We start from the raw sequence: 22,796 nt of genomic DNA, 5'->3' as shown, positions 1-22,796 counted from the left end.
GCACTCTGGGAGGGAGGCCGAGGAGGGAGGCTCGCTCGAGGTCGGGAGTTCGGGGCCAGCCTGAGCCAGAGCGAGACCCCGTCTCTACTAAAGATAGAAAGAAATTAATTGGCCAACTGAAAATATAGAGAAAAAATGAGCCGGGCGTGGTGGCGCGTGCCTGTCGTCCCAGCTACTCGGGAGGGAGGCCGAGGCAGGAGGATTGCTAGAGGCCAGGAGTTCAAAACCAGCCTGAGCAAGAGCGAGACCCTCGTCTCTACTAAAAATAGAAAGAAATTAATTGGCCAATTAAAATCTATTAAAAAAATGAGCCGGGCGTGGAGGCGCATGCCTGTCGTCCCAGCACTTTGGGAGGAGGCCGAGACGGGAGGTTCGCTCAAGGCCAGGAGTTCAAAACCAGCCTGAGCAAGAGCGAGACCCCGTCTCTAATATAAATAGAAAGAAATTAATTGGCCAATCAAAAATATATAGAAAAAATGAGCGGGGCGTGGTGGTGGCGCACGCCTGTCGTCCCAGCTACTCGGGAGGGAGGCCGAGGCGGGAGGCTCGCTGGAGCCCAGGAGTCAGAGGCCGCTGTGAGCGAGGCTGGCGCCACGGCACTCACTCCAGCCCGGGCGACAGAGCGAGACTCTGCCTCAAAAAAAAAAAAAAAAAAAAAACCAAAAAACAAACATTTATGGCATTTTAGACACCTGAAAAATTTCAAGACTTGCTAGTTACCGGTATCTGAAATACTGCTTAGAACAAAAGGAAACAGCGTGTCGCCATCATTTTTTTATCAATAAAAGTAGAAGAAAACAAACAAAAGAAATTTTATTTTTTAAATTTAAAAAATAAAAACAAAGACGGGGGATTCCAAGGCGACGACACAGTGAGCATGGCGCGTGCGGCAGAACTGAATGTTCGAGCTCAAACTACCTACCAGGTTCCAAACAGCCAGCTGGTTTCCTTCGTGAACCCTTCTATTATTATTATTATTATTAATTTTTTGAGACAGAATCTCCCTCTGTCGCCCGGGCTAGAGTGCCGCGGTGTCAGCCTCCAACTCCTGGCCTCCAGCGATCCTCCTGCCTCGGCCTCCCTCCCGAGTAGCTGGGACGACAGGCATGCGCCGCCACGCCCGGCTCGTTTATTTTTTTTACATATTTTAAGTTGTCCTGCTCGTTTCTTTCCATTTTTTTTCTTTTTTTTTAGTAGAGACGGGGTCTCGCTCTTGCTCAGGCTGGCCTCGACCTCCTGAGCTCAAACGATCCTCCCTACCCGGCCTCCAAGATTGCTAGGACTACAGGCATGCGCCACCACGCCTGGCTCATTTTTTTTTTTTTCCTATATATTTTAAGTCGTCTAGCTTGTTTCTTTCCATTTTTTTTTTTTTTTTTAGTAGAGACGGGGTCTCGCTCTTGCTCAGGCTGGCCTCCAACTCCTGGCCTCGAGCGAGCCTCCCTCCCCGGCCTCCCAGAGTGCTGGGATGACAGGCTCGAGCCTGGCCTCATGCAAAGCCCCGACCAGCCTCATTTTTTTTTTTTTTTTTTTTTTTTGCTTTTTAAAGATATTTTTAATGTTTTCTGCTTTTTTAGGCAAAAAAAAAAAAAAAAAATCTGCATATGGATGCCAGGAAATCTATTCATTTTCTTCCCTTCAGTGTACGTGGAAGGGCATTGGGAACAGAAAAACCAAACAGGGGACACGGGGACCCCAGGGCCAAGCCGGCCGGTCGCCCCCAGCCGGTCCCCATGCCATGCCACACACAGAGCCGGGACCCAGGCCCGGGGACAGCAGGGACGGCCGAACAGACCCGGCCTGGAGGCCCGAAGGACAGGATTTTTTATTAATCCAGAGAAGCCAAGTTTATTTGTCACCAAAGTCTCTGAAGAAGAAAAAGAAGAAAAAACATATTAAAACAATACGTCGCACAGAAAACGTTGTCACGGTAAAAAGGCAGGAGGAGGGTCTCGGGACTTCGGGCACGGACGCCGAGGCCTGCCCCGGGGACTCCCTGACGATTGTCACCCGGCCACCCGGTGACACTCCGAGTCTCACAACGTGATGAGGGTCACGAGCTAGGTTTCCCAGCTCTGGGACTCCAGCTGTTATCAATGTATTGATGTTTTGTTTTTTTTTTTAATTTTTTGGAGACAGAGTCTGGCTCTGTCGCCCGGGCTGGAGTGAGCGCCGTGGCGTCAGCCTCGCTCATGGCGGCCTCCGACTCCTGGCCTCCAGCGAGCCTCCCGCCTCGGCCTCCCTCCCGAGTAGCTGGGACGACAGGCCTGCGCCACCACGCCCGGCTCGTTTTTTTCTATATATGTATTAGTTGGCCGATTAATTTCTTTCCATTTGTTTAATAGAGTTGGGGTCTCGCTCTCGCTCAGGCTGGCCTCGAGTTCCTGGCCTCCAGCGAGCCTCCCGCTTCGGCCTCCCTCCCGAGTATCTGGGACGACAGGCGTGCGCCACCACGTCCGGCTCGTTTTTCTTGTTTTTTTGTATGTATTTTTAGTTGTGCAGCTCATTTCTTTATATACATTTCTTTTTAGTAGAGACGGGGTCTCTCTGTTGCTGAGGCTGGCCTCAACCGATCCTCCCTCCTCAGCCTCCCAGAATGCTAGGATTACAGGCATGTGCCACCATGCCCGACTCATTTATTCTATGTATTTTTAGTTCTCCAGCTGATTTCTATTTTTTTTTTTTTAGTAGAGACAGGGCCTCGCTCTTGCTGTAGCTGGCCTCAAACTCCTGGCCTCAACCAATCCTCCCTCCTCAGCCTCCCAGAATGCTAGGATTACAGACATACACCACCATGCCAGGATCATTTTTTCTATATATATTTCTAGTTGTCCAGCTAATTTCTATTTTTTTTTTTTAGTAGACACGTGGCTGGCCTCAACCAATCCTCCTGCCTCGGCCTCCCTCCCGAGTAGCTGGGACTACAGTCATGCGCCACCACTCCCGGGTCATTTTTTCTATATGTTTTTAATTGTGTAGCTAATTTCTTTCTATTTTTTTTAGTAGACATGTGGTCTCGCTCTTGCTGAGGCTGGCCTCAACCGATCCTCCTGCCTTGGCCTCCCTCCCCAGTAGCTGGGATGACAGGCATGCGCCACCACGCCCGGCTCATTTTTTCTATGTATTTTTAGTTGTGCAGCTAATTTTTTTCTATTTTTTTTAGTATACACAGGGTCTTGCTCTTGCTCAGGCCGGCCTCGACCTCCTGACCTCGAGCAATCCTCCATTCTCAGCCTCCCAGAATGCTAGGATTATAGGCATGAGCCTCCTTGCCCGGCTAATTTTTTTCTAGATATTTTTAGTTGTCCAGCTCATTTCTTTCTATTTTTTTTTAGTAGAGACGGGGTCTCGCTCTTGCTCAGGCTGACCTCCAACTCCTGACCTCGAGCGATCCTCCTGCCTCAGCCTCCTCCCGAGTAGCTGGGACTACATGCGCCACCACACCCGGCTCATTTTTTCTATATATTTTTAATTGTGCAGCTAATTTTTTTCTATTTTTTTTTAGTATACACAGGGTCTTGCTCTTGCTCAGGCCGGCCTCGACCTCCTGACCTCGAGCAATCCTCCATTCTCAGCCTCCCAGAATGCTAGGATTATAGGCATGAGCCTCCTTGCCCGGCTAATTTTTTTCTAGATATTTTTAGTTGTCCAGCTCATTTCTTTCTATTTTTTTTTAGTAGAGACGGGGTCTCGCTCTTGCTCAGGCTGACCTCCAACTCCTGACCTCGAGCGATCCTCCTGCCTCAGCCTCCTCCCGAGTAGCTGGGACTACATGCGCCACCACACCCGGCTCATTTTTTCTATATATTTTTAATTGTGCAGCTAATTTTTTTCTATTTTTTTTTAGTAGAGACAGGGTCTCGCTCTTCCTCAGGCCGGCCTCGACCTCCTGACCTGGAGCAATCCTCCATTCTCAGCCTCCCAGAGTGCTAGGATTATAGGCGTGAGCCTCCGTGCCCGGCTAATTTTCTCTATATATTTTTAGTTGTCCAGCTCATTTCTTTCTATTTTTTTTTTTAGAAGAGACGGGGTCTCGCTCTTGCTCAGGCTGGCCTCCAACCCCTGACCTCGAGCGATCCTCCCGCCTCGGCCTCCTCTTTTTTCTCTATATATTTTTAATTGTGCAGCTAATTTCTTTGTATTTTTTTTTTTAGTAGAGACGGGGTCTCGCTCTTGCTGAGGCTGGCCTCGACCTCCTGAGCTCAAGCGATCCTCCCTCCTCGGCCTCCCAGAGTGCTGGGACGACAGGCGCGAGCCTCCGCGCCCAGCCGCTTGCGTGGATGTTCTGAAGGGACGACATCGTCACACTTACGGCTACGGGGACAGAGAGGGAGGGAGGGAGACACAGAGCCACCCCGGACAGCCCACGGCCTACCTGGGACCCGGGACCCAGACACCGTTTGTACTCAGAGAGGCGAGGGGGCTCGAGGTCACACAGCTAGCGGGAGAACGGACAAGGCGTTAGGGTCGAGGTCCTGCCGGCCCCTCGGCCTCCCCTCCCGGCCCCCATTAGTTGTCGCAGGGGGACGGGGAGGGGGGACAAGAGCGGCCAGGCCACCGGGTCCCCAGTGATCTCTGTGCTTCGGCCACCGCCCAGGTGACAAGCCGGACACCAGAACGCAATGGCGGGAGAGACTGTCCCTTCGCTGGGACCAAAGACAAGGCGAAAGCTGGCGCCTGGGACGTCGGTCACTGCGTGGCCTCGCCGATTAGCCTCATTTAAAACATTCAACTTTTTTTGTGTATTTTTTTAATTGTGATAAAATGAGATTTAACTTTTTTTTTTTTTTTTGAGACAGAGTCTCGCTCTGGTCGCCCGGGCTAGAGTGAGCGCCGTGGCGTCAGCCTCGCTCACAGCGGCCTCCGACTCCCGGCCTCAACCTCCAGCCTCCCGCCTCGGCCTCCCTCCCGGGTAGCTGGGGCTACAGGCACGCGCCACCACAGCCCGGCTTGTTTTTCTCTGTATGTGTATTTTCAGTCGTCCGGCTCATTTCTTCCAATTTTTTAGTAGACACGGGGTCTCGCTCTTGCTCAGGCTGGCCTCCAACTCCTGACCTTCAGTGATCCTCCTGCCTCGGCCTCCCAGAGTGTTAGGATTACAGGCATGAGCAACTGTGTCCGGCTAATTTTTTTTCTATATATATTTTTAGTTGGCCAACTAATTTCTTTTTATTTTTAGTAGAGACGGGGTCTCGCTCTTGCTCAGGCTGGCCTCCAACTCCTGACCTCGAGCGATCCTCCCACCTCGGCCTCCCAGAGTGCTAGGATTACAGGCGTGAACCACTGTGTCTGGCTAATTTTTTTTCCTCTATATATTTTTAGTTGGCCAATTAATTTCTTTTTATTTTTAGTAGAGACGGGGTCTCGCTCTTGCTCAGGCTGGCCTCCGACTCCTGACCTTCAGCGATCCTCCTGCCTCGGCCTCCCAGAGTGCTGGGATGACAGACGTGAGCCTCCACGCCCGGCTTATTTTTTTCTCTATTTTTAGTTGGCCAATTAATTTCTTTCTATTTTTTTTCTCTATCTATTTCTAGTTGGCCAATTAATTTCTGTTTATTTTTAGTCGAGACGGGGTCTGGCTCTTGCTCAGGCTGGCCTCGACCTCCTGACCTCGAGCGATCCTCCCGCCTCGGCCTCCCAGAGTGCTGGGATGAGATTTAACATTTGTCAACGATATCAACGTCACTGGCCGTTGAAGCTGGGCAAACGGAGGAGGAAAAAAAAAAACAAACCTATTTGATCGTTCCCATCTGAGACCGAGGAAATTAAGACTCTCTCTCTCTCAAGAAAGCTTAAGTTACTTTAAATTATATTAAGTGTATACTTGATATAAACATAATCAAAGCGTGCTAATTATCGGGCCTCAAAATTCAAACAGGACTATTATAATCCCGCAAGAATGAATGATCATACACCACTCCATTAATTTTTTTTTTCCCCTTGTTAATTCGAATTTAAAAACAAAACAAACAAACAAAAAAATATTTTGGCGTGGCTTTAAATTTCCCATCGAACCTTCGAAGGTAATTTTGTATGTCACAAATCCCTCCTCTCCTGGGACTCTTTTTTTTTTTTTTTTTTAGGGGAAAAGCACAAAAAGCTGAAAAGCGTGGACAAATCGGGACCATTTCGAAACCCCCTGCGTTTTTTGTTTTTTTTTTGTTTCAGGAAAACGCAGACACGACGGTGGGACCCCCAGAATTCGAGAGGAGGCGGATCAGAGAACCGTCCAGCCTGATCCCCCTAATTCTAGAAAACACGCGAGGATTTAAGGCTCGGCTGGAGCCGACCTGCCCGTGGGTCCCCGGGGTCAAGTTCAGGCTCGGATTTCTCCAGACTCGGGGCCGGGGGGCTGCGGTCTCTCCCCCAGGCCCAGTCCGTCCGCACGGGAAGGAATGATCCGGAATCTCCTCGAGAGCACGTGTGAGACAGAGAGAGAGAGAGAGAGAGGGGAGAGGGCGCTACAGGGCGCCTCCTACCAAGTAGAGGCCCGTGGTGGCGGCGGCCGCGCCGAGCTCCGTGTCCGGGGTGGCTTGTCCCTGCGACCCGGCCCGGGGCGGCCCTCGGCTTCCCTCGGGGCCGGGAGGCGAGTCCCGCTCCGGCTTGACCGGGACGTGTCCTCGGGATGCGGCCGAAAGGGCTGGCGCAACGGCAGCCACCGCGTCGCCGCCGCCGCCGGCGGAAGGGGGGTCCGGACCCAGGTCCCTGACGGGCAGCGCCACCAGGCAGCCCAGCCCGCCCGCGCTGACCGTCACCTGCTGCAGGACGGGGCCCGCGGCGCCCAGGACGAGGGGGGCCCCGTCCAGGCCGGGGCCGAGGTCCCCGTGGGCCACCAGGACCAGGGGGTCGACGGGCCCCGCGGAGGGGCCGTGGGCCGCCACGTTCCTCCCCAGAGGGGAGCTCACGGACGACACGTCGATGGTCAGGATGCCGCAGTTCGGGGCCTCGGGGGACGCCCCCGAGGAACTGCCACCGCCGGTGGCCTGGGCGTCACAGAAGAGGGCGGCCAGGTCCAGGCTGGGGAGGTCGGCCTGGCCCGGGGCGCCCAGCTCGGCGGCCGCGGGGACGAGAGGGCCGGCAGCTTCCAGCGGGGGTAAGAGGTCTGCGGGGGGAAGAAAGTGAAAATCCCGTTACATTTCGCCAGCTCGGAAACACAGGGGAGGCCGGGCGCGGAGGCTCAGGCCTGTCACCCCGGCACTCTGGGAGGAGGCCGAGGAGGGAGGCTCACTCGCTCGAGGCCAGGAGTTGGAGGCCAGCCTGAGCAAGAGCGAGACCCCGCCTCTACTAAAAAATATAGAAAGGAATTAATGGATAGTTGATATAGAATATAAACATATAGAAAAAATATAAAAATATACAGAAAAAAACATATAGAAAGAAATTAATGGATCGTTAATATACAACATAAATATATAGAAAAAATATATAGAAGAAAATATACAAAAAATATATAGGAAAAAAATATATAGAATATATATAAAAATACATAGAGAAAAAAATGAGCTGTGCCCGGAGGCTCACGCCTGGAGTCCCAGCTACTCGTGGAGGCCGAGGCAGGAGGCTCGCTGGCTTGAGGCCAGGAGTTGGAGGCCAGCCTGAGCAAGAGCGAGACCCCGTCTCTACTAAAAAAAATAGAAACAAATTAATGGATCATTAATATAGAATATATATTAAAAATATACAGAAAAAAACAGAAAATATATAGAAAAAATGTATACACAAAAAATATATAGGAAAAATATGTAGAAATATATAGAAAAAATATATACAAAAAATATACAGAAAAAGATATACATACAAAAAATATATAGAAAATATATAGAAATACATAGACAAAAATGAGCCGGGCGTGGTGGCGCGTGCCTGTCGTCCCAGCTACTTGTGGAGGCCGAGGCGGGAGGCTCGCTCGAGGTCAGGAGTTTGAGACCAGCCTGAGCAAGAGCAAGACCCCGTCTCTACTAAAAAAATAGAAATTAATGGATCATTAATATAGAATATAAATATATGGAAAAAAATACAGGAAAAATATGTAGAAAAAATATATAGAAAGAAATTAATGGATCAATATTATAGAATATAAATATATAGAAAAAATATAGAAAAAAATACACATACAAAAAAATATAGAAAATATATAGAAATACATAGAAAAAAAAAAATGAGTCAGGCGTGGCAGTGCACGCCTGTCATCCCAGCTACTCGTGGAGGCCGAGGACGGAGGATTGCTCACTTGAGGTCAGGAGTTCGAGACCAGCCTGAGCAAGAGCGAGACCCCGTCTCTACTAAAAAAAATAGAAAGAGGCCGGGCGCGGTGGCTCACGCCTGTAATCCTAGCTCTTGGGAGGCCGAGGCGGGCGGATTGCTCAAGGTCAGGAGTTCAAAACCAGCCTGAGAAGAGCGAGACCCCGTCTCTACTATAAATAGAAAGAAATTAATTGGCCAACTGATATATATATAAAAAATTAGCGGGGCATGGTGGCGCATGCCTGTAGTCCCAGCTACTCGGGAGGCTGAGGCAGAAGGATCGCTCGAGCCCAGGAGATTGAGGTTGCTGTGAGCTAGGCTGACGCCACGGCACTCACTCTAGCCTGGACAACAAAGCGAGACTCTGTCTCAAAAAAAAAAAAAAAATAGAAAGAGATTAATGGATCATTAATATAGAATATAAATATACAGAAAATAATATATATTCAAAAAATATAGAGAAAAAATATATAGAAAAAATATACAAAATAAATAGAAAAATATATATACAAAAATATATAAAAAAGTATATATATACAAAAAATATATAGAAAATATATAGGAATATATAAATACATAGGAAAAAAAACGAGCCGGGCGTGGTGGCGCGTGCCTGTCGTCCCAGCTACTCGGGACGGAGGCCGAGGCGGGAGGCTCGCTCGAGGCCAGGAGTCGGAGGCTGAGGCCGCGGCGCTCCGGCCGGGCGACAGAGAGAGGCTGTGTGTGGGAAGGGGAGAGGGCAGGGGAGAGGACAGGGGAGACGGCAGGGGAGAGGACAGGGGAGACGGCAGGGGAGACGCAGGGGAGACGGCAGGGGAGACGGCAGGGGAGACGGCAGGGGAGACCGCAGGGGAGAGGGCAGGGGAGACGCAGGGGAGACGGCAGGGGAGACCGCAGGGGAGAGGACAGGGGAGACGGCAGGGGAGACGGCAGGGGAGAGGACAGGGGAGACGGCAGGGGAGACGGCAGGGGAGAGGACAGGGGAGACGCAGGGGAGACGGCAGGGGAGACCGCAGGGGAGAGGACAGGGGAGACGGCAGGGGAGACGGCAGGGGAGAGGACAGGGGAGACGCAGGGGAGACGGCAGGGGAGACCGCAGGGGAGAGGACAGGGGAGACGGCAGGGGAGACGGCAGGGGAGAGGAGAGGGGAGAGGGCAGGGGAGAGGGCAGGGGAGACGGCAGGGGAGACGGCAGGGGAGAGGACAGGGGAGACGCAGGGGAGACGGCAGGGGAGACCGCAGGGGAGAGGGCAGGGGAGAGGGCAGGGGAGACGGCAGGGGAGAGGGCAGGGGAGAGGGCAGGGGAGACGGCAGGGGAGACGGCAGGGGAGAGGACAGGGGAGACGCAGGGGAGACGGCAGGGGAGAGGACAGGGGAGACGGCAGGGGAGAGGACAGGGGAGACGCAGGGGAGACGGCAGGGGAGACCGCAGGGGAGACGGCAGGGGAGAGGACAGGGGAGACGGCAGGGGAGACGGCAGGGGAGAGGACAGGGGAGAGGGCAGGGGAGAGGGCAGGGGAGACGGCAGGGGAGACGGCAGGGGAGAGGACAGGGGAGACGCAGGGGAGACGGCAGGGGAGACGGCAGGGGAGACGGCAGGGGAGAGGGCAGGGGAGACGGCAGGGGAGACGGCAGGGGAGAGGGCAGGGGAGACGGCAGGGGAGAGGGCAGGGGAGACGGCAGGGGAGAGGGCAGGGGAGACGGCAGGGGAGAGGGCAGGGGAGACGGCAGGGGAGAGGACAGGGGAGACGGCAGGGGAGACGGCAGGGGAGAGGACAGGGGAGACGGCAGGGGAGAGGACAGGGGAGACGCAGGGGAGACGGCAGGGGAGACGGCAGGGGAGACGGCAGGGGAGAGGACAGGGGAGACGGCAGGGGAGAGGACAGGGGAGACGCAGGGGAGACGGCAGGGGAGAGGACAGGGGAGACGCAGGGAGACGGCAGGGGAGACGGCAGGGGAGACGGCAGGGGAGACGGCAGGGGAGACCGCAGGGGAGAGGGCAGGGGAGACGGCAGGGGAGACGGCAGGGGAGACGGCAGGGGAGACGGCAGGGGAGAGGGCAGGGGAGAGGGCAGGGGAGACGCAGGGGAGACGCAGGGGAGACGGCAGGGGAGAGGACAGGGGAGACGCAGGGGAGACGGCAGGGGAGACCGCAGGGGAGACGGCAGGGGAGAGGACAGGGGAGAGGGCAGGGGAGAGGACAGGGGAGACGGCAGGGGAGACGGCAGGGGAGACGGCAGGGGAGAGGGCAGGGGAGAGGGCAGGGGAGACGCAGGGGAGACGCAGGGGAGACGGCAGGGGAGAGGACAGGGGAGACGCAGGGGAGACGGCAGGGGAGACCGCAGGGGAGACGGCAGGGGAGAGGACAGGGGAGAGGGCAGGGGAGAGGACAGGGGAGACGGCAGGGGAGACCGCAGGGGAGACGGCAGGGGAGAGGACAGGGGAGAGGGCAGGGGAGAGGGCAGGGGAGACGGCAGGGGAGACGGCAGGGGAGAGGACAGGGGAGACGGCAGGGGAGAGGACAGGGGAGACGGCAGGGGAGACGGCAGGGGAGAGGACAGGGGAGACGCAGGGGAGACGGCAGGGGAGACCGCAGGGGAGAGGACAGGGGAGACGGCAGGGGAGACGGCAGGGGAGACGGCAGGGGAGACGGCAGGGGAGAGGGCAGGGGAGAGGGCAGGGGAGACGCAGGGGAGACGCAGGGGAGACGCAGGGGAGACGGCAGGGGAGACGGCAGGGGAGACGGCAGGGGAGACGGCAGGGGAGAGGGCAGGGGAGACGGCAGGGGAGAGGACAGGGGAGACGGCAGGGGAGACGGCAGGGGAGACGGCAGGGGAGAGGGCAGGGGAGACGGCAGGGGAGAGGACAGGGGAGACGGCAGGGGAGACGGCAGGGGAGACGGCAGGGGAGAGGGCAGGGGAGAGGACAGGGGAGACGGCAGGGGAGAGGACAGGGGAGACGCAGGGGAGACGGCAGGGGAGAGGACAGGGGAGACGCAGGGAGACGGCAGGGGAGACGGCAGGGGAGACGGCAGGGGAGACGGCAGGGGAGACCGCAGGGGAGAGGGCAGGGGAGACGGCAGGGGAGACGGCAGGGGAGACGGCAGGGGAGACGGCAGGGGAGACGGCAGGGGAGAGGGCAGGGGAGAGGGCAGGGGAGACGCAGGGGAGACGCAGGGGAGACGGCAGGGGAGAGGACAGGGGAGACGGCAGGGGAGACGGCAGGGGAGAGGACAGGGGAGACGGCAGGGGAGACGGCAGGGGAGAGGACAGGGGAGAGGGCAGGGGAGAGGGCAGGGGAGACGGCAGGGGAGACGGCAGGGGAGAGGACAGGGGAGACGGCAGGGGAGAGGACAGGGGAGACGGCAGGGGAGACGGCAGGGGAGAGGACAGGGGAGACGCAGGGGAGACGGCAGGGGAGACCGCAGGGGAGAGGACAGGGGAGACGGCAGGGGAGACGGCAGGGGAGAGGACAGGGGAGACGGCAGGGGAGAGGACAGGGGAGACGCAGGGGAGACGGCAGGGGAGACGGCAGGGGAGACGGCAGGGGAGAGGACAGGGGAGACGCAGGGGAGACGGCAGGGGAGACGGCAGGGGAGACGGCAGGGGAGACGGCAGGGGAGACGGCAGGGGAGACGGCAGGGGAGAGGGCAGGGGAGACGGCAGGGGAGAGGACAGGGGAGAGGGCAGGGGAGACGCAGGGGAGACGCAGGGGAGACGGCAGGGGAGAGGGCAGGGGAGAGGGCAGGGGAGACGCAGGGGAGACGCAGGGGAGACGGCAGGGGAGAGGACAGGGGAGACGGCAGGGGAGAGGACAGGGGAGACGGCAGGGGAGACGGCAGGGGAGAGGACAGGGGAGACGCAGGGGAGACGGCAGGGGAGAGGACAGGGGAGACGGCAGGGGAGAGGACAGGGGAGACGCAGGGGAGAGGACAGGGGAGACGCAGGGGAGACGGCAGGGGAGAGGACAGGGGAGACGGCAGGGGAGACGCAGGGGAGACGGCAGGGGGGACGGCAGGGGGGACGGCAGGGGAGACGGCAGGGGAGAGGACAGGGGAGACGGCAGGGGAGACGGCAGGGGGGACGGCAGGGGGGACGGCAGGGGAGACGGCAGGGGAGAGGACAGGGGGGACGGCAGGGGAGACGCAGGGGAGACGGCAGGGGGGACGGCAGGGGGAACGGCAGGGGGGACGGCAGGGGGGACGGCAGGGGAGACGGCAGGGGAGAGGACAGGGGAGACGGCAGGGGAGACGGCAGGGGGGACGGCAGGGGGGACGGCAGGGGGGACGGCAGGGGGGACGGCAGGGGTGACGCAGGGGGGACGGCAGGGGGGACGGCAGGGGGGACGGCAGGGGGGACGGCAGGGGGGACGGCAGGGGGGACGGCAGGGGGGACGGCAGGGGGGACGGCAGGGGGGACGGCAGGGGGGACGGCAGGGGGGACGGCAGGGGGGACGGCAGGGGGGACGGCAGGGGGGACGGCAGGGGGGACGGCAGGGGGGACGGCAGGGGAGACGGCAGGGGAGACGGCAGGGAGACGGCAGGGGAGAGGACAGGGGAGACGGCAGGGGAGACGGCAGGGGAGACGGCAGGGGAGACGGCAGGGGAGAGGACAGGGGAGACGGCAGGGGAGACGGCAGGGGGGACGGCAGGGGGGACGGCAGGGGGGACGGCAGGGGGGACGGCAGGGGGGACGGCAGGGGAGACGGCAGGGGAGAGGACAGGGGAGACGCAGGGGAGACGGCAGGGGAGACGGCAGGGGAGACGGCAGGGGAGACGGCAGGGGAGACGGCAGGGGAGACGGCAGGGGAGACGGCAGGGGAGACGGCAGGGGAGACGGCAGGGGAGAGGGCAGGGGGGACGGCAGGGGAGAGGACAGGGGAGACGCAGGGGAGACGGCAGGGGAGAGGACAGGGGGGACGGCAGGGGGGACGGCAGGGGGGACGGCAGGGGAGACGCAGGGGAGACGGCAGGGGGGACGGCAGGGGGGACGGCAGGGGGGACGGCAGGGGAGACGGCAGGGGGGACGGCAGGGGAGAGGACAGGGGAGACGGCAGGGGAGACGCAGGGGAGACGGGCGCGGGGAGACGGGCGCAGGGAGACGCAGGGGAGGCGGGCGCGGGGAGACGGGCGCGGGGAGGGCACGGCGGGGTTCCCGGCAGGCCGAGGCCGGGGGCCGCGCGGACCTTGGAGGCGGCCGTGCTGCCGCGCCACGTGGGCCTTGAGGCTGTGCTTGGTGCTGAAGAGCCGGCCGCAGCTGGGGACGGGGCAGCGGCTCTTCGGGGCGGCCGCGTCCTGCACGTGCTTCTTGGAGTGGATGTAGAGGCTGCTGCGAGCGGAGAACCGAGCACAGCACCCTGGGGGGGGAGAGGGAGAGAGAGACACGCTCGGGGTCGGCGGGGGCAGCGAGGCCCGGCCACCCGCGAGGGACACAGGCCCATGGCCCTGGGAGCGGCGGCATCTCGAGGAATCAAAGTCAAAAAAAGCAGGCGCGGAGGCTCACGCCCGTCGTCTCGGCACTCTGAGAGGCCGAGGAGGGAGGATCGCTTGAGCTCAGGAAGTCGAGGCCAGCCTGAGCAAGAAAAAGCGAGGCCCCGTCTCTACTAAAAAACAGAAACAAATTAATTTACTTGGATGATTAAAAATATATAGAAAAAACGAGCCGGGCGTGGAGGCGCACGCCTGTCGTCCCAGCTACTCGGGAGGGAGGCTGAGGCGGGAGGATCACTCGAGGTCAGGAGTCGGAGGCCAGGCTGAGCAAGAGCGAGGCCCCGTCTCTACTAAAAATAGAAAGAAATTAATTGACCACTTCATTGAACTGGGAAGAAGAAAAATAGAAGAGAAAGAAATATATTAAATATTATAAATTTACATTTTTAAAATATATATAATAAAAATGAAAATGAAAAATGAACCGGCCAACTAAATATACATATAAAAGAAAAATTAAAAGTTAGAAAGAAATGAGCTGGACAAGTAAAAATATATATAGAAAAAATGAGCCGGGCGTGGAGGCGCATGCCTGTAGTCCCAGCTACTCGGGAGGGAGGCTGAGGCAGGAGGATCACTGGAGGCCAGGAGTCTGAGACCAGCCTGAGCAAGAGCGAGACCCCGTCTCTACTAAAAACACAAAGAAATTAATCGGCCAGCTAAAAATATATAGAAAAAAATGAGCCGGGCGTGGTGGCGCATGCCTGGAGTCCCAGCTACTCGGGAGGGAGGCCGAGGCAGGAGGATGGCTCGAGGTCAGGGGTTCGAGGCCAGCCCGAGCAACAGCGAGACCCCGTCTCTACTAAAAAACAGAAACCAATGAATTTACTTGGACGATTAAAAATACATATAGAAAAAATGAGCCGGGCGTGGAGGCGCATGCCTGCAGTCCCAGCTACTCGGGAAAGAGGAGGCCGAGGCGGGAGGCTCGCTCGATTGAGGCCAGGAGTCGGAGGCCGCCGTGAGCGAGGCTGCCGCCACGGCGCTCACTCCAGCCCGGGCGACAGGGCGAGACTCTGCCTCAAAAAAAAACACCGGGCACTTCCCACGTGCCATGTCCCCCGACCCTCTCCACCAGCGCATCAGACGGGGGACTCTAAATGACAATGACGCAGCCGGCGGTGGCAGCAGCAGGGCCCGACCTCCCAGCGGGTAGGCGCCCAGCCGGCGTGAGGTCGGGGGCCCGGACCGCGCGTCCCGCTGGGGACACGGGCGTGACGCGGGGCAGGGTGCAGGGGAGGCTTTCCCACGCTACCTTCCACGGGGCAGGCGAAGGGCTTGGTGCCCAGGTGGGTGACGCTGTGGCCCTTCAGGTGCTCGGCTCTGGTGAAGGACTTCCCGCAGCCTTCCACGGGGCAGGCGAACCTCCTGTCGTCCTGGTGCTTCCTGCGACACAGACACGGCGCGGTGACCGCCACGCCCGCACACGCGTGCCACCCGCGGGGGGCGGGGCCGGGGCCAGGGGTCTGCGTGCAGTGGCCTGCATTTGGGAAATCGCTCTGCGTCTAAGGAAACGATCAGCACGCTTCGGGAAATCTTTCTGTTTTTTAGTTTGTGCAAGTAGATTCGCAATTTAGCTTCCCTGTAGTTAAATATTCCACTTTAGGCCGGGCGCGGAGGCTCACGCCTGTCGTCCCGGCACTCTGGGAGGCCGAGGCGGGAGGATCGCTCGAGGTCAGGAGGTGGAGGCCAGCCTGAGCAAGAGCCAGACCCCGTCTCTACTCAAACTACAAAGAAATTAATTGGCCAACTAAAAATATATAGAAAAAATGAACCAGGGCCGGGCGCGGTGGCTCACGCCTGTAATCCTAGCTCTTGGGAGGCCGAGGCGGGCGGATTGCTCCAGGTCAGGAGTTCGAAACCAGCCTGAGCAAGAGCGAGGCCCCGTCTCTACTATAAATAGAAAGAAATTAATTGGCCAACTGATATATATAGAAAAAATTAGCCGGGCATGGTGGCGCATGCCTGTAGTCCCAGCTACCCGGGAGGCTGAGGCAGGAGGATCGCTTGAGCCCAGGAGGTGGAGGCTGCTGTGAGCGAGGCTGACGCCACGGCACTCACTCTAGCCTGGGCAACAAAGTGAGACTCTGTCTCAAAAAAAAAAAAAAAAAAAAAAAAAAATGAAACAGGCATGGTCTCCCATACTTGTAGTCCCAGCTACTCAGGAGGGAGGCCGAGGCGGGCGGATTGCTCGAGGTCAGGAGTTGGAAACCAGCCTGAGCAAGAGCGAGACCCCGTCTCTACTAAAAATAGAAATTAGGTAGACAACTAAAAATATATAGAAAAAAGAACGAGCCGGGCGTGGTGGCGCACGCCTGTAGTCCCAGCTACTCGGGAGGGAGGCCGAGGCGGGCGGATTGCTCGAGGTCAGGAGTTGGAAACCAGCCTGAGCAAGAGCGAGACCCCGTCTCTACTAAAAATAGAAATTAGGTAGACAACTAAAAATATATAGAAAAAAGAACGAGCCGGGCGTGGTGGCGCACGCCTGTAGTCCCAGCTACTCGGGAGGAGGCTGAGGCAGGAGGATCGCTTGAGGCCAGGAGTTGCATGGAGGCTGCTGTGAGGGAGGCTGACGCCACGGCACTCCAGCCCGGGCAATAGACTGAGCCTCCAACCCAAAACAAACAAAACACCCCAAACTACGAACTCTCTGCATTTAAGAAAATGATCAATACACTTCAGAAAATCTTTCTGGCCGGGTGCGGTGGCCCACGCCTGTCATCCCGGCTCTCTGGGAGGCCGAGGGGGGAGGATCGCTGGAGGCCAGGAGTTCGAAACCGGCCTGAGCAAGAGCGAGACCCCGTCTCTACTACAAATAGAAATAAATTAATTGGCCAAATAATATATATAGAAAAAACGAGCCGGGCGTGGTGGCGCATGCCTGTCGTCCCAGCTACTCGGGAGGAGGCTGAGGCAGGAGGATAGCTCGAGGCCAGGAGTTGCATGGAGGCTGCTGTGAGCGAGGCTGACGCCACGGCACTCACTCCAGCCTGGGCAACAGAGTGAGACTCTGTCGAAAGGAAAAGGAAAAGAAAATCTTTCTGTTTTCAGTCCACGAGTGCAGATTTGCAATTTACCCGTCCCATCGCTAAAAGTTCTACTTTAATGAATAAGCCTGGAGATAAATAAATAAAAAAGGCGCTGCATACCGAGTAGGCCAATTAAGGTTTTAAAAAAGTAAAAATAGGAAAAGCTGTCTTCATTCAGATGATCAGATTCTCAGCACGTTTCTTTCTATGGTTTTCTCAATTTTCCAAATTACCTACACTGAGCTTTTTTTTTTTTTTATTGAGACCGAGTCTCGCTCTGTCACCCGGGCTGGAGCGAGCGCCGTGGCATCAGCCTCGCTCACAGCGGCCTCCGACTCCTGGCCTCCAGCGATCCTCCTGCCTCAGCCTCCCTCCCGAGTAGCTGGGACGACAGGCACGCGCCTCCACGCCCGGCTCGTTTTTTTTTAATATATATATTAGTTGGCCAGTTAATTTCTTTCTATTTTCAGTAGAGACGGGGTCTCGCTCTTGCTCAGGCTGGTTTTAAACTCCTGACCTCCAGCGATCCTCCCGCCTCGGCCTCCCAGAGTACTGGGATGACAGGGGTGAGCCACCGCGCCCGGCTAATTTTTTTCTATTTTTAGTTGTTTGGCTCATTTCTTTCTATTTCTAGTAGAGACGGGGTCTCGCTCTTGCTCAGGCTCGTTTTAAACTCCTGACCTAGAGCAATCCTCCCGCCTCAGCCTCCCAGAGTGCTGGGGTGACAGGCGTGAGCCACCGCGCCCGGCTCAATTTTTTTATATATATATATATTTTTTTTGGCCGTCCAGCTCATTTCTTTCTATTTTTCTGAGTAGAGACGGGGGATCTCGGTCTTGCTCAGGCCGGCCTCCGACTCCAGACCTCGAGCGATCCTTCCGCCTGGGCCTCCCGGAGTGCCCGCGCCGCGGGGCCGGGCCGGCACGTGGGAAGCAGATGACACCCGGGGACAGGCTGGCGTTACCTCTTGTGCCGCAGGAGCTTGGACATGCTGGTGAAAGTCCAGCCGCAGCTGTTCGAGTCGCAGATAAACGGTCTTTCACCTAATTTCAAGAAAACAAAAACAAAAGGAAGTGAGCGACACAGCAGGCCCCAGGTGTGACGGCGGAGGCCCGCGCCCGGTCACCTGTGTGGCTCCGCAGGTGGATCTTCAGCCGGCAGGCCTTGTCGTACTGCTTGCTGCAGCCGGGGAAGGAGCAGGAGAACAGCTCCTGCTCCCGGAAGTGGGCGCGGTTGTGGGAGAACAGGGCGCTGACCGTGATGAACGACTTCTCGCAGCCTGAGGGGAAACAGAGGCACGGCACCCCATCACGCCGGGGGCGGACGTCACGGGCCACGGGGGACGCCGGCCACGCCCAAGCCAGGCAGGGGGAAAAAAACCACGGCGACCAAGAAGCAGTCTCTGAGGAGTTACGGGCATCGGGCCGGGCGCGGGGGCTCACGCCTATCTGCTAGCGCTCTGGGAGGAGGCCGAGGAGGGAGGATCGCTCGAGGCCAGGAGTTGGAGGCCAGCCTGAGCAAGAGCGAGACCCCGTCTCTACTAAAAAAATAGAAAGAAATGAGCTGGACAACTAAAAATATATAGAACAAATTTAGCCAGGCATGGTGGCACATGCCTGTAGTCTCAGCTACTCGGGAGGGAGGCCGAGGAGGGAGGATCGCTCCAGCTCAGGAGGTCGAGGCCAGTCTGAGCAAGAGCGAGACCCCCGTCTCTACTAGAAATAGAAAGAAATTAACCAAACAACTAAAAATAGAAAAGAATTAGCCGGGCGAGGTGGCTCACGCCTGTCATCCCAGCGCTCTGGGAGGCCAAAGAGGGAGGATCGCTCGAGGTCGGGAGTTGGAGGCCAGCCTGAGCAAGAGCGAGACCCCGGCTCTACTAAAAATAGAAAATTAATTGCCTGATTAAAAATATATAGAACAAATTTAGCCAAGCGTGGTGGCGCACGCCTGTAGTCCCAGCTACTCGGGAGGAGGCCGAGGCGGGAGGATCGCTCGAGGTCAGGAGTTGGAGGCCAGCCTGAGCAAGAGCGAGACCCCGTCTCTACTAAAAAAAAATACAAACAAATTGATAGGCCAAATAAAATATCTACAAAAACGAGCCGGGCGTGGAGGCGCACGCCTGTGGTCCCAGCTACTCGGGAGGGAGGCCAAGGCAGGAGGATCGCTCGAGGTCAAGAGTTCGAGTCCAGCCTGAGCAAGAGCGAGCTCCCCCGTCTCTACTAAAAAAAAAACAGAAAGAAATTAGCTGGACAACCAAAAATATATATATATATAAAAATTGAGCCGGGCGTGGTGGCGCATGCCTGTCGTCCCAGCTTCTCGGGAGGGAGGCCGAGGCAGGAGGCTCGCTCGAGGCCAGGAGTTCGACACCAGCCTGAGCAAGAGCAAGACCTCAACTCTACTAGAAAAAAATAGAAATAAATGAGCTGGACAACTTAAAAAATATATAGAAAAATGAGCCGGGCGTGGAGGCGCATGCCCGTAGTCCCAGCTACTCGGGAGGGAGGCCGAGGCGGGAGGATCGCTGGAGGCCAGGAGCTGGAGGCTGCTGTGAGCGAGGCGAGACTGTGTCTCACAACTCAGCCACGACATTCCTCGTCTGTGGGGCTGTACCGTGCCCAGAGCCAGGGCTCTTCAGCCCTTGGCGGGAGACGGGCTGCGTTCTCTGCCCTTCCGGAATCTTCTCCCGGACGTGGCCAGCCCCACCTCTGGCTACCTGGCCTCTTTTTCCCTTTCGCCACCTCCTCAGCCAGGGCGGCCTTGGTCACTTGCTTCCGGCCTCCGGCCCCGGCTGAGCCTCGGCCAGTGCAGCCTACAGCTCAGAACGTTCCCAGGATTTCCACGCCGACGCTTCTAGAACAGAAACATTCTATATATTTCTCGTCGTCCAGCTCATTTATGTTTTTTCTTTTTTTTTTTTTTTTTTTTTAGTACAGACGGGGTCTCTCGCTCTTGCTCATCAGCCTGGCCTCCAACTCCTGGCCTCGAGCGATCCTCCTGCCTCGGCCTCCCCGAGTGTTGGGACTACAGGCGTGCACCACCACGCCCGGCTCATTTTTCCTATATATATTTTTATTTGGCCAATTAATTTCTTTCTATTTTTTTTTTTTTTTAATATAGACGGGGTCTCTCGCTCTTGCTCAGGCTGGCCTCGACCTCCTGGCCTCGAGCGAGCCTCCCGCCTCGGCCTCCCAGAGTGCTGGGATGACAGGCGTGAGCGAGCCAGCATGCCCTGGGCTGGAAGCCTCTGGAAAGGGGCCTGTGGCCTCTGCCGCCAAGTTGAGGAGGGCGGGTGTCATTCATTCATTCATTCATTAATTCCCTGCGTGCTGTCGCTCAGTAGGAAACCCCCCAGCAACTGGGGCGTCGAGTCCCTGGCGAGGCACCAACACGCACACACCCGGAGAGCCCGCAAACCTGCACCCCACACCCCCACGCTCGCACCGCCTCCGACTTGCGTCGCCTCCTGTCACTTGCATTGTGACTCCTGACTTGCATTTTCACCTGTCACTTGCATTGTGACTCCTGACTTGCATTTTCACCTGTCACTTGCATTGCCTCCCCTGACTTGCACTGCCTCCCCTGACTTGCATAGGCACCTGTCACTTGCACTGCCTCCCCTGACTTGCATAGGCACCTGTCACTTGCATTGCCACTCCTGACTTGCATTGCCTCCCTTGACTTGCATAGGCACCTGTCACTTGCATTGCCACTCCTGACTTGCATTGCCTCCCCTGACTTGCATTGCCACCTGTCACTTGCATCGCCTCCCCTGACTTGCATTGCCTCCTGTCACTTGCATCGCCACCTGTCACTTGCATTGCCACTCCTGACTTGCATTGCCACCTGTCACTTGCATTGCCTCCCCTGACTTGCATTGCCACCTGTCACTTGCATTGCCTCCCCTGACTTGCATTGCCACCTGTCACTTGCATCGCCACCTGTCACTTGCATTGCCACTCCTGACTTGCATTGCCACCTGTCACTTGCATTGCCACATGTCATTGCATTGCCACTCCTGACTTGCATTGCCACCTGTCACTTGCATTGCCACCTGTCACTTGCTATGCCTCCCGACTTGCATTTTCACCTGTCACTTGCATTGCCACCTGTCACTTGCATTGCCACCTGTCACTTGCATTGCCTCCCCTGACTTGCATTTTCACCTGTCACTTGCATTGCCACCTGTCACTTGCATTGCCACTCCTGACTTGCACTTTCACCTGTCACTTGCATTGCCAGCCCTGATTTGCATCGCCACCTGTCACTTGCATTGCCACTCCTGACTTGCATTGCCACCTGTCACTTGCACCGCCACCTGTCACTTGCATCAACATCTGTCACTTGCACCACCACCTGTCACTTGCATCGCCTCCTGTCACTTGCATTGCCACCTGTCACTTGCATTGCCACCTGTCACTGCATCGCCTGTCACTTGCATTGCCACCTGTCAATTGCTTTGCCTCTCCTGACTTGCATTGCCACCTATCACTTGCATTGACACCTATCATTTGCATCGCCACCTGTCACTTGAATCCCCTCCTGTCACTTGCATCTCCACTCCTGACTTGCATCACCACCTGTCACTTGCATTGCCTCCCCTGACTTGCATCATCACCTGTCACTTGCATCGCCTCCTGTCACTTGCATTGCCACCTATCATTTGCATCGCCACCTGTCAATTGCATTGCCTCCCCTGACTTGCATCACCACCTGTCACTTGCATTGCCACCTGTCACTTGCATGGCCACCTGTCAATTGCATTGCCTCCCCTGACTTGTATCACCACCTGTCACTTGCATTGCCACCTGTCACTTGCATGGCCACCTGTCAATTGCATTGCCTCCCCCGACTTGCATTGCCACCTGTCACTTGCATTGCCTCCTGTCACTTGCATTGCCACCTATCATTTGCATTGCCAACTGTCACTTGCATCACCTCCTGTCACTTGCATTGCCACTCCTGACTTGCATCGCCACCTGTCACTTGCATTGCCACCTGTCACTTGCATCGCCACTCCTGACTTGCATCGCCACCTGTCACTTGCATTGCCACCTGTCAATTGCTATGCCTCCCCTGACTTGTATCACCACCTGTCACTTGCATGGCCACCTGTCACTTGCATTGCCTCCCCTGACTTGCATCATCACCTGTCACTTGCATCGCCTCCTGTCACTTGCATCGCCTCCTGTCACTTGCATCGCCTCCTGTCACTTGCATCGCCTCCTGTCACTTGCATTGCCACCTATCATTTGCATCGCCACCTGTCACTTGCATTCCTGTCACTTGCATCACCACCTGTCACTTGCACTGCGTCCCCTGACTTGCACCGCCTCCCCTCCCCCGCCCCCGCCCGCGGCGCTCACCGGGGAAGTCGCACTTGTAGGGCCGCTCGGGCTCGAAGTGGCTGCGGCGGTGCGCGCCGAGCCGGGCGCCGGTGGGGAAGCGCTCCCCGCACACCTCGCAGCGGAACGCGCTCCCGCGCTCGTGCGCGCGCATGTGCGCGCGCAGGTTGTACACGGTGGTGAACGTCTTGCCGCAGCCGCCCGCGGGGCAGCCGAAGGGCCGCAGCTTGCCGTGCGCCTGCAGGTGCCGCTTCAGCTTGTAGGACGTGGCGAAGGCCCAGCCGCAGCCGTCCAGCGGGCACGGGAACGGGCGCGCGCGCCCCGCCGCCCCGCCGGCCCCCGCGCCGCCGTGCGACAGCAGGTGCACGCGCAGCTGCCGCTTCTTGGCGAAGGCCAGCGCGCAGCGCGGCTCGGGGCAGCGGAACCCCGATGTTGTCGCCGCTGTCGCCGCTGTCGCCGGTGTCGCCGCCGCCGGTGTCGCAGCCGCGGAGGCCGCGGCGGGACTCGAACCCGGGGCCGCGCCCTGACCCCCGGCGGCCGGCTCCGGCGCGAGCACGACCCCGCCCACCCCGCCGCGGGGGTCAAGGGTCACCAGCAGGTCGCGGCCGGCCACGGCGGGCGCGGGGAGGCCGCGGGCGGAGGCCGGGCCGGGCTCGGGGCTGGCGCGGGGCCCCGGGCCGCCCTGCG

General features: G+C 57.7%; 1 protein-coding gene across 1 annotated transcript; it reads right to left on the bottom strand.

Annotated features, from left to right (window-relative positions):
- Positions 1 to 5,792: 5,792 nt before the first annotated feature.
- Positions 5,793 to 22,716, bottom strand: ZXDC (ZXD family zinc finger C). The gene is made up of 6 exons (XM_075995952.1): positions 22,131 to 22,716; positions 17,888 to 18,040; positions 17,726 to 17,804; positions 14,988 to 15,118; positions 13,429 to 13,599; positions 5,793 to 7,102 (listed from the first exon to the last, which is right to left on the bottom strand). Exons 1-6 carry the CDS (start codon positions 22,261 to 22,263, stop codon positions 6,462 to 6,464), a joined length of 1,308 nt encoding a protein of 435 aa, XP_075852067.1. The 5' UTR covers positions 22,264 to 22,716; the 3' UTR covers positions 5,793 to 6,461.
- Positions 22,717 to 22,796: the final 80 nt, after the last annotated feature.

This window comes from Microcebus murinus, chromosome 20, assembly GCF_040939455.1.
Source record: "Microcebus murinus isolate Inina chromosome 20, M.murinus_Inina_mat1.0, whole genome shotgun sequence".
In the NCBI taxonomy this organism is placed as follows: Eukaryota; Metazoa; Chordata; class Mammalia; order Primates; family Cheirogaleidae; genus Microcebus; species Microcebus murinus.
Note: the sequence above shows the minus strand (reverse complement) of the source record. Positions and strands in the feature narration are given on the sequence as shown.

Excerpts from the sequence above, each read along its gene's own strand:
- ZXDC (XM_075995952.1), bottom strand. The coding sequence starts at position 22,263 with ATGCGCGCGCACGAGCGCGGGAGCGCGTTCCGCTGCGAGGTGTGCGGG. Across the intron at positions 13,600-14,987 it reads CTTCGCCTGCCCCGTGGAAG|GGTGCTGTGCTCGGTTCTCC; the intron begins GTAGCGTGGGAA and ends CTCCCCCCCCAG. Across the intron at positions 7,103-13,428 it reads GCAGCACGGCCGCCTCCAAG|ACCTCTTACCCCCGCTGGAA; the intron begins GTCCGCGCGGCC and ends TTCCCCCCGCAG.